Here is a 13,691-nt window from a genome sequence, read left to right on the forward strand (position 1 = left end):
CCCCCCCCAAACTTCTGAAACCAGGAGGGTTTGCCCTCACTTTGCAGACAGGGAAACTGAGGCACGGAGCAGGATGGCACTGGAGCCGGGCCATGGGGCGGCGGGAGCCGAGGGGCGCCTGGGGGCGGGTGCTGCGGAGAGCGGGCGAGAGAGTGGCCGTGCCCCCTTGATTTTGCAATGTGCTTTTTTCCAGCTCGGGCGGGGGGGTCCTTTCACCGCTGCGCGAAGGCAGAGAGCAGCGCGACAGCCCTTCTCCGTGTTTCGTGAGAGCGAGGATCCCAAAGAGGCGACGGGCGCCTCCCTGAGAGGATCCACCCGGCGCGGGGCTGAGAAACGTCGGCTCGGGGGCTCGCGGTTTCCCCGGGAAGCTCCTCCGCGTGAGGGGCAGAGGCCCGCAATGAGGATAGTTCCTGTTTTCAGGGCACCGGTGCAATCAGTGCCCAGCAAAGCGCAAGGGGCAGCTGCGTCGGGGCCCGTAGGGAGGAGAAGGAGCAATTTTGGGATGAGCTGGGGAGGAAGCGTATCCCTCCCTTTTGCTGACACCCTGCATTAGCCCTTTGCCCAGCGCTGGCGCGGGCAGGCCCCTCGTGAGCGCTGGCGGGTTCGTCGAGGGGACCCATAATCCCAGTTAATCCCTCGGTGGGAGCTGTAGGCTGCAGTCCTGATCTCTGCGTGCTTGCAGGCTGCGAGGCGTCCCTGGGATGCCTCTCTCCGCTGCCCCAACCCCTGGCGCAGAGGTCACACGCACGGGACCTGCTTTGGACGAAGCACCTTGGCAGGTAGGTGAATGGGGGTGGGGGGTGCAGAGCAGAGCTGTAGGAGGAGACGGGCTCTACTTGCAGATATCAATTGCTATGGGGTCAGATAAGGATGGGTTCAGAAGTTGGCGGTTTAATCATTTACTATGAACGGCTTCCGCTTATCTAGGCACCATCGTGGTAACATGCTGGCTCTTGCTCATACCCCTGCTGCCTTCTTCAGCCTGCTTCCCTGGCCTTGTCTGTGTCCCTCTTCTCATTAGTTTCAGCCTCATTTCATCCGACAAATCATTTCCTTAAGGTGCCAGGAACAGAAATCATAAGGACTCGCCCTACAGAAGTCCTGAAGCACGTCTGAAAATAGAATCGGAGAACGTGAGGGGGGAAGGGACCTCGGGGTCGCATCTAGTCCACCCCCTGCTCCAAGCAGGGCCAGCCCCAACTACATCATCCCAGCCAAGGCTTTGTCTACCCGGGTCTTAAAAACCTCCAAGGATGGAGAGTGCACCACCTCTCTGGGTAACCAGTTCCAGTGTTTTACTACCCTCCTAGTGAGAAAGATATTAAAAAAAAACAAACTTAAACTTCCCTTGCTGCAATGTGAGCCCATTGCTCCTTGTTCTGTCATCTGCCCCCGCTGAGAACAGCCCAGCTCCATCCTCTTTGCAACCCCCCTGCAGGGAGTTGAAGGCTGCTATTAAATCCCCCCTCAATCTTCTCTTCTCCAGACTAAATAAGCCCGGTTCCCTCAGCTGCTCCTCCTAAATCCTGTTCCCCAGACCTCAAACCATTGTCATTGCCCTCCGCTGGACTCTCTCCAATCTGTCCACATCCTTTCTGCAGCCTGCCCCTCACAATTTCTTTGCAATTCCTGCTATAGCACGAGCTTTCCCTCTCTGGGTCTTGTGTGCAGAAGAATCTCATGTCAAGCGGCATTTAAACAAAAAAAAAAGTTTGGAAGCTTCCTGCTTGTAGGGAGTGGAGAGCTTGTGTGTGTGAAGTGAGCACCCCCTGAAGGCAGGAAACCAAAAGGCAGTGAAAAAAACCCCCATATTTGATTCTTTTTTTTTTTTTAAAACAACCTCTCATGACTTTTAAGCCAATGCTGTGATTTGGCTGACGTGGGGGATGAGGGATGCTGATGTGGCAAAGCAAATGCAGGCAGGTATGGGCTTATGAGCGTGTTTCCAGTCTGACTGGAAGTGATTTGTCCCTTGGAAGCGAGCCCTCAGCCCGCAGCGACACTGTTCCCCCCCCCACCCGTCTGCCTCTCCATCCTCGTCTGTGGCATCACCCGCTTTTAGAGTTAGGAGACCCCTCCGGGCAGGGATCTCGACTTCTTGCATGGCTGGGAGGTGCCCCTGTGCCTGTGTGGTGCTGTGTACCACAATATAGTATCTGCTTGCGAATCAGCAGTGTCGGAGGCAGATGTTCCCTGACTTCAGGGAGAGACTTGGATGTGAGCTGAACACGTGCCCCAGGGTGAAGCAAAGGACTCCGACCCGAAGGGCAGCCCTGAGGAGTGGGAAAGGTGGGTTTGGAGCCAGGCGGCACTTCACAGGACCATGCACTAATATCTGGGTTCTCGCCTTACAGCACGTGGAACAGGGCAGCTCTGCTACACCACGGGCCAGGCCAGGGGCAGGTGGAGAGTCAGTGTGCTGATCTGCCCGCGGCCTGATCTAGGGTTCACGGGAGGCACAGGAGAAATCTCTTAAGACGTCTGGAATTTCTGAGCCCCTGGATCAGGACTTGGCACCCAGATCTGGCCTGTGAAGGCTGGGAGGGACATCAGTGGCACATGGCTTGGCCTGGCATGGTGCCCCGTCTGCTCCGTGCCGTGCCAGTGATCCACCCTGCAGTGACTTGCCTCCCCACCCCAGGGCAGGTGTTGCTTACCTGCTGTACTGAGCCCTCAATGCTGCGGGAAGATGGGGATGGGCTGCAAGGCAGGCGGAGGGCGCGGTGCCCCACTGCTGTCTGATTGCCAACCTCTGCCCTGGGTGAAGGGAGGGGGAGTGAGTTTGCACCAACTGCAGTATTTACAGCTCGGCCCAGATAAGCAGAGCACCAGACAGCCTGAGTGGACCAAGTTACTGCCCAAGTCCCTCCTTGGGGTCCTCTCCCTTCCTCATGGGCTGGAGCCAGGCTTGAACTGGATGAACCAGTCCTCATAGCTTTGACAAGGCAGGGATTGTTCCACTCCTGTCTGGGCAGGCGTGAGCTTTGCTCCTGGGAGCTGGTAGGAGGCAGGAACCGGGGTCATCCTCACAGGCGGGGGGAGACCTGGTGCTGGGACAGGTCAAACGCAGGGTCCGGATGTGAGAGCAGGACATATGCAGCCCAGAGCTGCCTGTAGGAAAGCAGGTGAGCGCATGGGAGGTTCATTGGGCTCTGTCCTGGGCATCCAGAAGTCTCTGGGGGCCTTGCCCATGGACCCCTGGAGGGTGCCATGCGGACATCGGACGCTGCCTGGCCATGCCCGCAGCCCACCTTGGAGCGGTGCAGGGGGGCTTCGCTGTAGGGCATTGCAGTGAATGCTGGGCTATGTAGTGCTACCCAGCTCCCCTCTGTATGGGCTTATTTTGGGCCAGGGGTTGTAACTTAGTGAGAGCTGCCATTGCTCCCAGCACATCGGTTCTGCCACCGCTCTCAGGTCTTGGCCAGGGGAAGAGGAGACAGACTGAGGGAGGGAAAGGCAGAAAGGGGCCTGACACGGGGGGGAGGTACACTCATCATCCCCACCCCAAGCTGCCCCCCTTGGCCAGGGATCCTGCGCCGCGGCTGCCTGCATTGATATTCCGGGCACAGAGATCTTTGCAAGCCCAGCTCCCTGGAGCGAGCCCAGGAGGGGGGATGGGGGGAGTCCATTTGTGTGCAGCAGACAGAAACTCCCAGGAAGCAGCCGGGTGCCTTTAAAAGCAGTCGTGTGAAGATCATTTCTTGTGGACTTTGCTCCTTTGGGGGCTGGGGCAGGTAACAGGAGTGGGACCGGGACTGAGCTGGGGCAGCCATCCAGCACTGCGTGGGCTGCGCTGGCGGGGTGAGGTCTCTGTGCCATGTACAGCTCCAGGCACGGCCCCAAATGGCTTGTGAGGAGCTCTAGCAGGTGCAGCCAGGCTCCCCCGGGCACTGGGCTGGCACTGTGGGGCTGGCGGGTAGAGGGGAGGGCGTGGGGGGCAGCACAGCCGAGGGGATGGCTGGTCCTGGCACGAGGAAAGACGGTCTAGCTTGCGCTGAAACCACATCTTCTCCTGCCTCCTCCCTGCTTCCCTGCGCGCTCCCTCCATCCTGTCTGTCTGTCTGCCTGCTGGCTCTATCCTTTATGCTTAGCATTGTGGGCCATTCTGCTTGTACAGCGCCGAGCACCTGTCCCGGTCCATGGCTGGGGCCCCCAGGTGCTTCCACCCTGCAGGGGATGCCTGCTGTATAAACAAGTACAGCACCCGCCCCGGGGTCCAGGGCTGTCCGCAGGCAGCTGGCACCACGACGGGGTGGAGAGGGGAAGCTGTAGGCATTGCGTCTCCCTGGAGACTGTGCTACATCTTGGCTTCCCTTCACTCCCGTGCTCGTTGTCGGCTGCATGCAGAAGGCACCCAGAGCCCCCCAGTTCATGTCTCCCATGGCATCTTTCCCACCCAGCTTCAGATCCTGAGCTGCTCCAGAAAGCAAAAGGCGTCCGCCGTGCCTGGCACAGGGCCATGCCCAGCGGTGATGGCCGAGGTCGACCTCCTGGATGTGCCCTCCCTGGACAAGGCAGCCGGCGAGGAGTTTCTGCAAGAGGCCTTTGGGGTCATCCTGGAGGAGGCCGTCAGGAGGGGGACAGATGTCACCGAGAAGGTGGGGCTCCGGTGGAGCTGCCCGGGGACCACGGTGGCGGGGTGCGGAGAGGTTTTCTGCTCGCTGTGGGGTGCTTTGCATGGGGTTTGGACCTGTTCTTGCCACTAGGCCACGGGCCCTGTGGCCAAAGGCTGCGCCAGCAGCTGGTTGGGAGCCCCCAGCCCCTCTAACATGGGACCCCGTGAGCCTGTCAGAGAAGGGCCCAGGGGGAAGGGCTCAGAGCCCCCTCCCTGGGCTGGACCAGGCTGTCCTGTGCCCCCACAGGTCTGCGACTGGAAGGAGCCTGAGGACCTGCGGCACCTGCTGGACCTGGAGCTGCGGGGCCACGGGGAGCCCCAACCGCAGGTGCTACAGCGCTGCCGCGACATCATCCGCTACAGTGTGAAGACATGTAGGTGATGTGGGCACTGGCTCCACCCCAGGGCCACCCCAGGGGACATGGCTCTTCTGTACACCGGGATATGGCGATGCATCCCCCCCGTGTCTGTACCAGCGCGCACGGGACTGACGCTCCCAGTAGCCACAGGCCAGGGAGGATAAAAGCCCTACCACTGCTACAGCTAAGAGCACAGCTCCAGGGGGTGGGGGGCTGTGTCTGCAGCTCCTGGGTCCCCCCACTACTGGACTCTGATGAAGTTGCCTCACCTCTATCCTGGTGGTAGCACAGACCCAGCCTCTGTTCCCCTCTCTGGTGTCCTGCTACAGGCCCTCTCTGTCTCCCCAGGCCACCCCCGGTTCTTTAACCAGCTGTTCTCCGGGCTGGACTATCACGCGCTGGCCGGACGGATGATCACAGAGACCCTCAACACCAGCCAGTATGTCCCTGTGCCCCTTCCCCAGCCTGGAGATACATGAAGGCGTCACATCATGCTGGAAGCTGGGGGAGCTGGGGGTGGACAAAGCCCTGGGAGGGAGAACGCGGGAGCTGTTGGCCCCAGGAGGGACGAGGGACTCTGCCCCATGAGGCTGCAGGGGTAGGGGCAGCAGTGGGCTCCTTCTGCTCCCTGCTTTGCAGCCTCATTGATCTGGTCCTGGGCCCCTACAGCTCTGCTGATGCCCCTCGCTCCCAACCCGCAGCCCCTCCTGCCTCCCTGGGGTCAGACACCTGCCAGGTCTCACTCCCCTCCTGCCCCACTGTGTAGCCCCAGGTATTTTAGGGCATGCCCCCTGCCTCACTGTGGGGGGGGGTGGGGGTGCTGCGTGTTGCAGGTACACATATGAGATCGCGCCCGTCTTTGTGCTCATGGAGGAGGTGGTGCTGCAGAAGCTGCGGGAGCTCGTGGGCTGGGGCAGCGGAGACGGGATCTTCTGCCCAGGTGTGCCAGGCCTAGCCGGGCCCAGCTCCCCCCCCTCGGGTTAGCTGTGCCCAGCCCCGAAGCCAAGCAACTCCCAGGGGGTCTTTGGCCCAACCTGCCCCTTCTCTGCCCTTTGTCCCCTGTCTCAGGGACCCTCCAGCCCTCTTATCTCCTGGGCTGGACCAGGTGCCTCTGCGTCTGCTCAGGCAGCCCCATGCTGAGTCAGCAGAAGGGCCCATGGAGGGCAAGCTTCCTCCCAGCAGTGTCCTCGTGGTCCTTGTCCATAGCAGCATGCAGTCTGTGCCCGTGAATCCCAGCTCAGGGCAGCCCCTTCTGTTCCGTGCCCCCAACCCAGGCTGACCAGGCTAGGTTCCTGGTGACCTCAGTGTTTTGCTTCCCCGCAGGCGGCTCCATCTCCAACATGTATGCCATGAACGTGGCCCGGTACCACCGCTTTCCCGATTGCAAGCGCCGGGGCCTCTGGGCGCTGCCGCGGCTGGCTGTCTTCACGTCGGAGGAGGTGCGGCTGGGTGGGGTGCTGGGGTGCTGGATCTCTGCTCCCTGGGTGGGAGCCGCAGTGATGGGTGGCTGCGGGTCCGTGCTAGGGATTGCTAGGTGTTGCTGCAAGAATGGAGATGGCCTGGGCACCCAGCAGAGCCTGGGGCAGCCCGTGTCTCTGAGCCATTGGAGCAGGGGTGTCTAATGCGTCAGGCCCTGCACTAGATCCGGTCCGTGGCCCGTGCGCTTGTCCCCCACCTTAGCTGCTTGCCCATGCAGTGCAGCCAGTGCCTGGTGGGCAGGAGCTGACCCTTTCCTTTGCCACTCCCAGTGCCACTACTCCATCCAGAAGGGAGCTGCTTTCCTGGGCATCGGCACAGACAATGTCTACCTGGTCGGCGCCGATGAGAGGTGCAGGGCAGGCGTGGGGATGGCTGGGGGGATTGGACAGATCCAGGGGTCCCTGACGTTCCTGGTACAGTTACCCCGCTGTGGCAGAGGGAGGCTGGCATGGGCAGCTGCTTCTGCCCTGCCCTCTTCAGCAAGCTCTGCTGGCACTGCAGGGGACCTGGAGACCTCCCCCCATAGCTGGGAGAGGATGGGACTAGAGCTGCTGCTCCCTCCTCCCCTCCCACACACACAGCCATGCCCCCATCCCAACTTCTGGCAGCAAGGGGCAGGGATCGCAGGACCTGGAGGGGCTGGGGTCTGGGCAGCTTCCCAGTAGCCATTGCACACGCAGTAGCCTGGGTGGATTTGGCTGGTGCATTCGGTGGGTTTGGGGGTTGTGGAGGGCTGGCACTGACCCTTTCCAGGACTCAAGATGCCCCAGACCCCCCTCCCCCAGACTGGAGTCCAAGCCTGGCCCTGACCTGAGCTCTGCTCCCAGGGGAAAGATGATCCCGGCCGAGCTGGAGAAGCAGATCAGCCAGGCACAGATCGAGGTGAGTGGGGTGGGGGGCACCAAGCCAGGGCTGGGAGCTGCAAGGGCAGCCCAACACACTGCCCGGCCTCCAACCCGCTCCCTTTTGCTTCCAGGGCGCTGTGCCCTTCTTTGTCAGTGTCACCTGTGGCACCACTGTCCTGGGGGCCTTTGACCCGCTCATGGCCGTGGCTGACGTGTGTGAGCGCCACGGGCTCTGGTTTCATGTGGATGTGAGTCCCCAAGGGAGGAGAGAGCGGGAGGGTCAGGGTGGATTGTGTTCTTGGGCCCAGGGATGGTGGCAAGGGGCCAGGGGACTCAGGGTAGGGAACGTGGCTGGTCACTTGACCCCTGTCCACCCACCCCTGGATTGTGGCCTCTGCTGGTGGCTCCTTCAGTCCTTCAGTGCCTTCCAGCAGTCCCCCTGGGTTGCTCAGACACTTGTTATCCCGTGCAACCAGCCCCGGCCCCAGGCCAACTCCCATATGAGCCCATTCCTGGACTTGGAGCCCCAGTGGGGATGCCAGCAGTAGCCAATCTGCAGCCCGGCCACCCTGTGCTGCACCGCTCCCCTTGGCTGGTTGTGGGGGGTGGGTGTTGGGCAGAGACTCCCCAGGAGGGGTGCCACTGCCTATTAGCAGCTGCTCTGGCTCAGAGGGCTCATCTTCCCCTTCCTCACAGGCTGCATGGGGTGGAAGCGTCCTGCTGTCCCAAAAGCACCGGCACCTCCTGGACGGGATTGAGAGGTGAGCGCTGCCCATGTGGGGGAGGGAGCGGAGCAAGGCGCAGGTTGCAACACAGGCCTATAAATGGTTGCAAGAACATGGGGATGTAATAATGGGCTCAGGGCTGGGCCTGGGGCTGCTCCGACTTAGCACTAAAGACCCGCAAAGAAGCATCTTGTCCTGTGCAACCCGCAGCTCCGAGTCTCTGGGGGCTGTATCAGTCCACAGCCCCCCATGAGAGCCCACCCCCAGCCCCTGCATCCAGCCCTGGTCACTAGCTCCAGACCCCCAGCCCCAGCCAACGCTGATCTCTGAGTCTGTCTCTCCCTTGCAGGGCAAATTCGGTGGCCTGGAACCCCCACAAGATGCTGACGACTGGCTTGCAGTGCTCGGCCTTCCTGCTTCGCGACACATCTGTACGTACCTGCCCTGCTGCTCCCCACACCCCCTGCGGGAAGAGGCTGGGGCCGGAGTAGCTCCTGGGCAGGACTGGAGTGGAGGGTGCTTCCCCTTCTGCCCCTACAACATCCCTTGCTGGCTGTGGCTGGAAGCAGCATCGCTAGAGGCACCTCGAACCATCCCGGGTCTTACTGGTCCTGCTTCTGGCTGGCTGACTCGCTGCCTGGCCCCCTTCCCTTGGCAGGGCCTGCTGCATCGATGCCACAGCGCCGGAGCCACCTACCTCTTCCAGCCTGACAAGTTCTACAACGTGGCCTGGGACACAGGCGACAAGACAGTGCAGTGCGGGCGCAAGGTGGACTGCCTCAAGCTGTGGCTGCTGTGGAAAGCCGTGGGCACCGAGGGGCTGGAGAAGCGTGTGGACCGCGCTTTTGCCTGCACCCGGTGAGCATGGGCAGGGCATGCCTTGGGAGCTGGCCCCAAGCGCCACAGAGCAGACACAGAGCATCAGCTCATGCCTGCTCCCTTCATCTGCTCCAGGTACCTGGCGGAGGAAATAAAGAAGCGGGAGGGTTTCCAGCTGGTGATGGAGGTACGTATTGTACAGGGCTGTGTAGTGGGGCCAGAGTGACCCAGAGCAAGGGGGCCCCATCAGGTCATGCCCCCCCATTCTCCTGCCGCGGGGCCACGTTCGTGGGCAGCAGCTGACGTCCCCTATCACCTGAGTCTGCCGGGCTGACTGGGGTGCGGCAGTTAGGAAACACCAGGCAGGACTCCTGGGTTACTCTCTCGCTTGGCTTGCTCTGGGACCATGATCCAGAAACGCTTTATGCCTCAGTTTCCCCAGTTGTAACACTGCCCTGATTCGCTGGGGCCCCCTTGAGACTCTCAGGTGCTGGGGAAATGGGTAAGCCTGGGTCCCGGACCCCGCTTCACCCCTAGGTGAGATGATGCCACTTTGCGGGGTGCTTGGTGGCTAGTGACCCTCGCTGCAGTGCAAGCCAGCCCCGGGGTGCTCCAGGGCAGTGCAGGTGCGGGTGCCTGTTGAAGGTCCCAGGAGTGTCCCTCGACATGCAGCAGGGAAGCCCTGTATGTCCTTAACAGGGTTCCCTGTGGTGACCCCTTCTTCTCCCCCTGCAGCCTGAATTCATCAATCTGTGCTTCTGGTTCGTGCCACCCAGCCTGCGGGGCAAGCAGGCCCAGGCCAACTACTGGGAGCGTTTGGGGAAGGTGAGTGCAGGGGGCCCTGCTGGATCTCGTGCTTCTGAACATCATGGCAGGGACTTCGACAGGTACCTAAGGGAATTAGGCATCAACTCCTGGTGAACCTCAGCAGGACTTGAGTGTCTGGCTTCCTCCATCCCCTTTGAAACCATCTAAAGGTGCAGGCTGGGCGTCTGCTCCGTGCCTGCCCCGGTGCCAGGCTGATCCCCCTGCCCTCTGTGCCCAGGTGGCCCCAGTCATCAAGGAGCGGATGATGAAGGCGGGCTCCATGCTGGTGGGTTACCAGCCGCACGGCAGCAAGGCCAATTTCTTCCGCCAGATCGTCACCAGCCCCCTGGTCACCAGGCAGGACCTGGACTTCTTCCTGGATGAGATTGAGAGGCTGGGCAGGGACCTGTAGGGAACCAAGCTCCCTGCCCTGTCCCCATCACTCCTCCTCCATGGGATGCCCCCAGGACGCTTGTGCCCATGATACTTTCTACTCTACCCATGGGGGCCCAGCTCCAATGCCAGTCCCAGCGGGGCAGGGGTGCTGGAGCTGCAGGGAGACACCTCGGTCCTTTGCAGATACAAAGCCTGGTGTTTATTGAGAATAAAAATCCTTTGTAAGTGGGGCCGAGCAGAGTTCAGGGTGGGGGGCCTCCACCCCACCTCCACTGCACTGGGCTTCACTGGCACTGGATCCCAGCTCCTGAGATATCCTCTTTGCCCCAAACCCCTTGTCACCGCCTCTCCAGCTGGGAACAGCCCATGTGCCAGCTCCTGTCCCACTCAGCCCTGCCCTGGCTTCAGGAGGCAATCCAGGGCCTCGGGCTGCAGGGGCACTTTCTGGGCAGAGAGGATGCTGTGCAGGTGGGCAGCCGTGGCTGCCCGCCCCTGTTGTTGCCTCCACTCGAGCAGCATGCCAAAGGCCTGCAGGACCAGGTCGCCACGGTGGTCCTCTTCCACCTGCTCCAGCTGGTGATACTCCAGCCCAAGGAACTGGATCCCAATCTGGCGCCACTTCCGGCCCATGCAGCTGGCCAGGTTCATCAGCTGTGACTGTGACACCAGCCTCAGCCGCCCTGCTGTGGAGGGGACTGGAATCAGCGGGTGGATGCTGGGGCGGCTGCCTGGGGCTCCTTCCCTGCTGCTTGGGGCAGAGTGGGGTCAGAGCTCCCTCATGTCCCCTGCCCTTGTGTCATCCCCTCCTGGGACTGGTGTCCCTGGGAGCTCCCCCAATGCCCCCTGCTGGGACAGGCCAGCTCTCCCTGGCCCCGTTACCCACCTGGGGCCAGGGCTGGCTCATGGCCCTTGGCAGCAGCCCCACTGGCCCCGCTGGACGCAGCTCTGTCTTTTGGGGGCTGGAAGCACTGGGCCAGGTCAAGTCGGCAGATCAGCTCCAGCAACTGCAGGGTCAGCTCTTGGGAATTGTGGGAGTGACACCGTAGCATCAGGTTGACGGTCTGCTCGCGCGAGGCATTGGCCAGGAGCTCCCAAGCGATCCGGGGCTCGGGCGCTGAGTGCCGCAGGAAGAACTTGAAGTTATTGAACTGCTCCTCGTCCAGCTCCTGCAGGAGCCCTTGCAGCTGCTTGGCCATGGTGATTCCTGAGGGCCTGGGCACCGGGCATGGCCAGGGTCACGGGGGGGCTTTGGGGACCCCTGTGCTTCTGGCTGCCCCCAGGCCCCAGTGCCCTGCTCCCCGGCCAGCCTGGCTCAGCCCCGTGCCCTCTCCCCTGCACCCCCCCCACAACCTCAGTGCCCCTCATATGCAGCGCCCGCCAGGTGCTCGGCACTGCACGGGACTCACCGCGCCCAGATCGTGCCACGGGGAGAAGGGTCGGAGCGGGTGACATTCATGATTGAGCACGGAAAAAAACCCCACTGGTTTTGGTTTTGGTTTTGCTCTGGCTCTTCCTTCCTCTGCTGCGTGGGGCCCGGTGGGGACTGGGGCACTCTGAGCACAGCAGAGGCACCCCTGGAGGGGGTGTTATCCCCCAGAAAATGGGGGTTCCCTCTGGAGGGGGCACTTTGCTGCTATACAGCACCTTTGGAGATAACCCCCAACCCCTGGCACTGCATTTGCTGCCAGCCAAATGCCAGTCACCTGGGAAGGGGCATTGGCTTCACACACGGGGAAAATTGAAGCGTTTGGGTGTGGGCAGGGCAGGTGGCTCTTTGTGGCTGTATCCCCCTGCCCCGCCTGATCTGCTGCAGAGATGTATCCTGGATGCACCAGCTGGAACGACGGTGCACGGATGCCCTCGTGCGAATGGTGCTTTACTGGTAGTGGGTGCTGCGGGGCACAGGCCTCCTGTACGGTGTGATGAGGCAGCATCGTGCTAACAGCAGGAGCCAGAACGAGCCCAGGGGTAGAAACCAGGCCCCAGTGCTGTGCCAGCCCAGCTGGGAGCTGGGAGAGCTTGGCTGGGCAGGCAGGGAGATGCCAGGGGAGCCCCAATTGCCATGCCCATCTAGAGGGGACTGGCAGCTGCCTGAGCAGAGAGGGGTCTGCAGGGGCCCCAAGGGCAGGCAGGGCTGTGGGGCTGGGAGCTTTCACAGCAGGTGTTGGGGGACCAGTGGTGCCCAGTGCGAAGGGAGCTGCAGTCCCCAGAGCTGGGTCTAGGATGCAGGAACGAGCCCAAGGGGCTGGGAGCAACAGCAGTGGATCCAGACTGGAGGAGTGAGCGGTGCAGAACGATGCACGTGGGACCAGATGCCCGGAGATGCCAGGCCAAGCGGGGCCCAGCTACCTCCCTCACATGGGGCAGGATCAGGAGCGAGATGTTAGCAGCCCCTGAGGACCTGGAGCTGCGGGGCCGCAGGGAGCCCTGGCCGCAGGTGCTGCGGTGCTGCCGCAACGTCATCCACTGCAGTGTGAAGACACGGAGGTGACGTGGGCACTGGCTCTACCCCCGGGCTGCTCTGCAGGACACAGCTCTTCTGTGCACAGGGAGATGGCGATGCATTCCTAGAACGTGCCAGGTGAGCCGAGCCCAGTTCACTACGTGGGACTGGCAACCCCAGTGGCCACAGCCCAGGGAGGATAACAGCTCTACCACTGCTACAGCTAAGAGCACAGCTCCAGGGGGTGGGGGCTGTGTCTGCAGCTCCTGAGTCCCCTCAACGCTGGCCTCTGTGTTGAAGTTGCCTCACCTCTATGCTGGTGGTAGCACAGACCCAGCCTCTGTCGCCCTCTCTGGTATTCAGCTACAGACCCTCTTTGTCTCCCCAGGCCACCCCCGGTTCTTTACCCAGCTGTTCTCCGGGCTGGACCATCATGCACTGGCTGGACGGATGATCACAGAGACCCCCAACACCAGCCAGTATGTCCCTGTGCCCCCTCCCCAGCCTGGAGATACATGGAGGTGTCACATTGTGCTGGAAGCCGGAGGGGCTGGACAAGGCCCTGGGAGGGGGAACGTGGGGGCTGTTGGCAATGCAGCGTGGGCACAAGGTGGCTGCTGTGGAAAGCCGTGGGCACCGAGGGGTTGGGGAAGCACGTGTACCGTGCCTTCACCTGCACCCGCTGAGCACGGGCAAGGGATGCCCAGGGAGCTGGCCCCAGGCCCCACGGAGCAGCTGCAGAGCACTGACTCACGGCTGCTCCCTTCATCTGCTCCAGGGACCTGGCAGAAGAGATGAAGAAGCGGGAGGGTTTCCAGCTGGTGATGGAGGTACGTCCTGTGCAGGGCTGTGAAGGGGGGGCAGAGTGACCTACAGCAAAGGGGCCCCATCATGCCACATCCCCCCATTTTCCTGCCATGGAGCCACATTCATGGGCAGCAGCTGATGCCCCCGATCCCCCAAGTCTTTGCAGGGTAGAGCGGGATGTGGCAGTTAGCAAACACCAGGCAGGACTCCTGGGTTCCTCTCCCGCTTGGCTTGCTCTGGTACCATGGCCCAGACACGCTTTATGCCTCAGTTTCCCCAGTTTTAACACTGCCCTGGTTCACTGGGGCCCCCTCGGAGACTCTTAGCCAGCAGGTGCCAGGGTACTTTTTTTGTACAATATATTTCTATATAGACATATGTTTTTATATATATACA

At 61.8% G+C, this 13,691-nt stretch overlaps 2 protein-coding genes across 10 annotated transcripts; one reads left to right on the forward strand and one right to left on the reverse strand.

Moving 5' to 3' along the window:
• Positions 1-232: 232 nt before the first annotated feature.
• On the forward strand, positions 233-10,275 carry CSAD (cysteine sulfinic acid decarboxylase). 9 transcript variants are annotated; one of them, XM_025212286.1, is made up of 15 exons: positions 233-779; positions 4,401-4,598; positions 4,863-4,989; positions 5,323-5,413; positions 5,808-5,914; positions 6,298-6,413; positions 6,723-6,802; positions 7,281-7,335; positions 7,430-7,546; positions 7,995-8,059; positions 8,373-8,454; positions 8,682-8,881; positions 8,978-9,029; positions 9,578-9,667; positions 9,820-10,062. In XM_025212286.1, exons 1-15 carry the CDS (start codon positions 702-704, stop codon positions 9,913-9,915), a joined length of 1,554 nt encoding a protein of 517 aa, XP_025068071.1. In that variant the 5' UTR covers positions 233-701; the 3' UTR covers positions 9,916-10,062. The 9 variants fall into 9 exon arrangements, with proteins under 9 accessions (XP_025068071.1, XP_025068069.1, XP_025068076.1 ...); XM_025212284.1 differs by having other exon boundaries at positions 236-779; positions 9,888-10,275; XM_025212291.1 differs by lacking the exon at positions 233-779 and adding an exon at positions 2,213-2,289 and having other exon boundaries at positions 9,888-10,275.
• A 114-nt stretch (positions 10,276-10,389) lies between these two features.
• LOC106722580 lies at positions 10,390-12,519 on the reverse strand. The gene is made up of 3 exons (XM_014523164.2): positions 11,452-12,519; positions 10,929-11,257; positions 10,390-10,728 (listed from the first exon to the last, which is right to left on the reverse strand). The coding sequence occupies exons 1-3, from the start codon at positions 11,499-11,501 to the stop codon at positions 10,433-10,435; spliced, it is 675 nt and encodes a 224-aa protein (XP_014378650.1). The 5' UTR covers positions 11,502-12,519; the 3' UTR covers positions 10,390-10,432.
• Positions 12,520-13,691: the final 1,172 nt, after the last annotated feature.

This window comes from Alligator sinensis, unplaced genomic scaffold (genome assembly GCF_000455745.1).
Source record: "Alligator sinensis unplaced genomic scaffold, ASM45574v1 scaffold1542_1, whole genome shotgun sequence".
Taxonomy (NCBI): domain Eukaryota; kingdom Metazoa; phylum Chordata; order Crocodylia; family Alligatoridae; genus Alligator; species Alligator sinensis.

Excerpts from the sequence above, each read along its gene's own strand:
- CSAD (XM_025212284.1), top strand. The coding sequence starts at position 702 with ATGCCTCTCTCCGCTGCCCCAACCCCTGGCGCAGAGGTCACACGCACG. Across the intron at positions 7,336-7,429 it reads TCAGCCAGGCACAGATCGAG|GGCGCTGTGCCCTTCTTTGT; the intron begins GTGAGTGGGGTG and ends TTTTGCTTCCAG. Across the intron at positions 9,668-9,887 it reads ACTGGGAGCGTTTGGGGAAG|GTGGCCCCAGTCATCAAGGA; the intron begins GTGAGTGCAGGG and ends CTCTGTGCCCAG.
- LOC106722580 (XM_014523164.2), bottom strand. The coding sequence starts at position 11,501 with ATGAATGTCACCCGCTCCGACCCTTCTCCCCGTGGCACGATCTGGGCG. Across the intron at positions 11,258-11,451 it reads CGTGGCACGATCTGGGCGCG|GCCCTCAGGAATCACCATGG; the intron begins GTGAGTCCCGTG and ends CCCGGTGCCCAG. Across the intron at positions 10,729-10,928 it reads TGAGCCAGCCCTGGCCCCAG|CAGGGCGGCTGAGGCTGGTG; the intron begins GTGGGTAACGGG and ends TCCCCTCCACAG.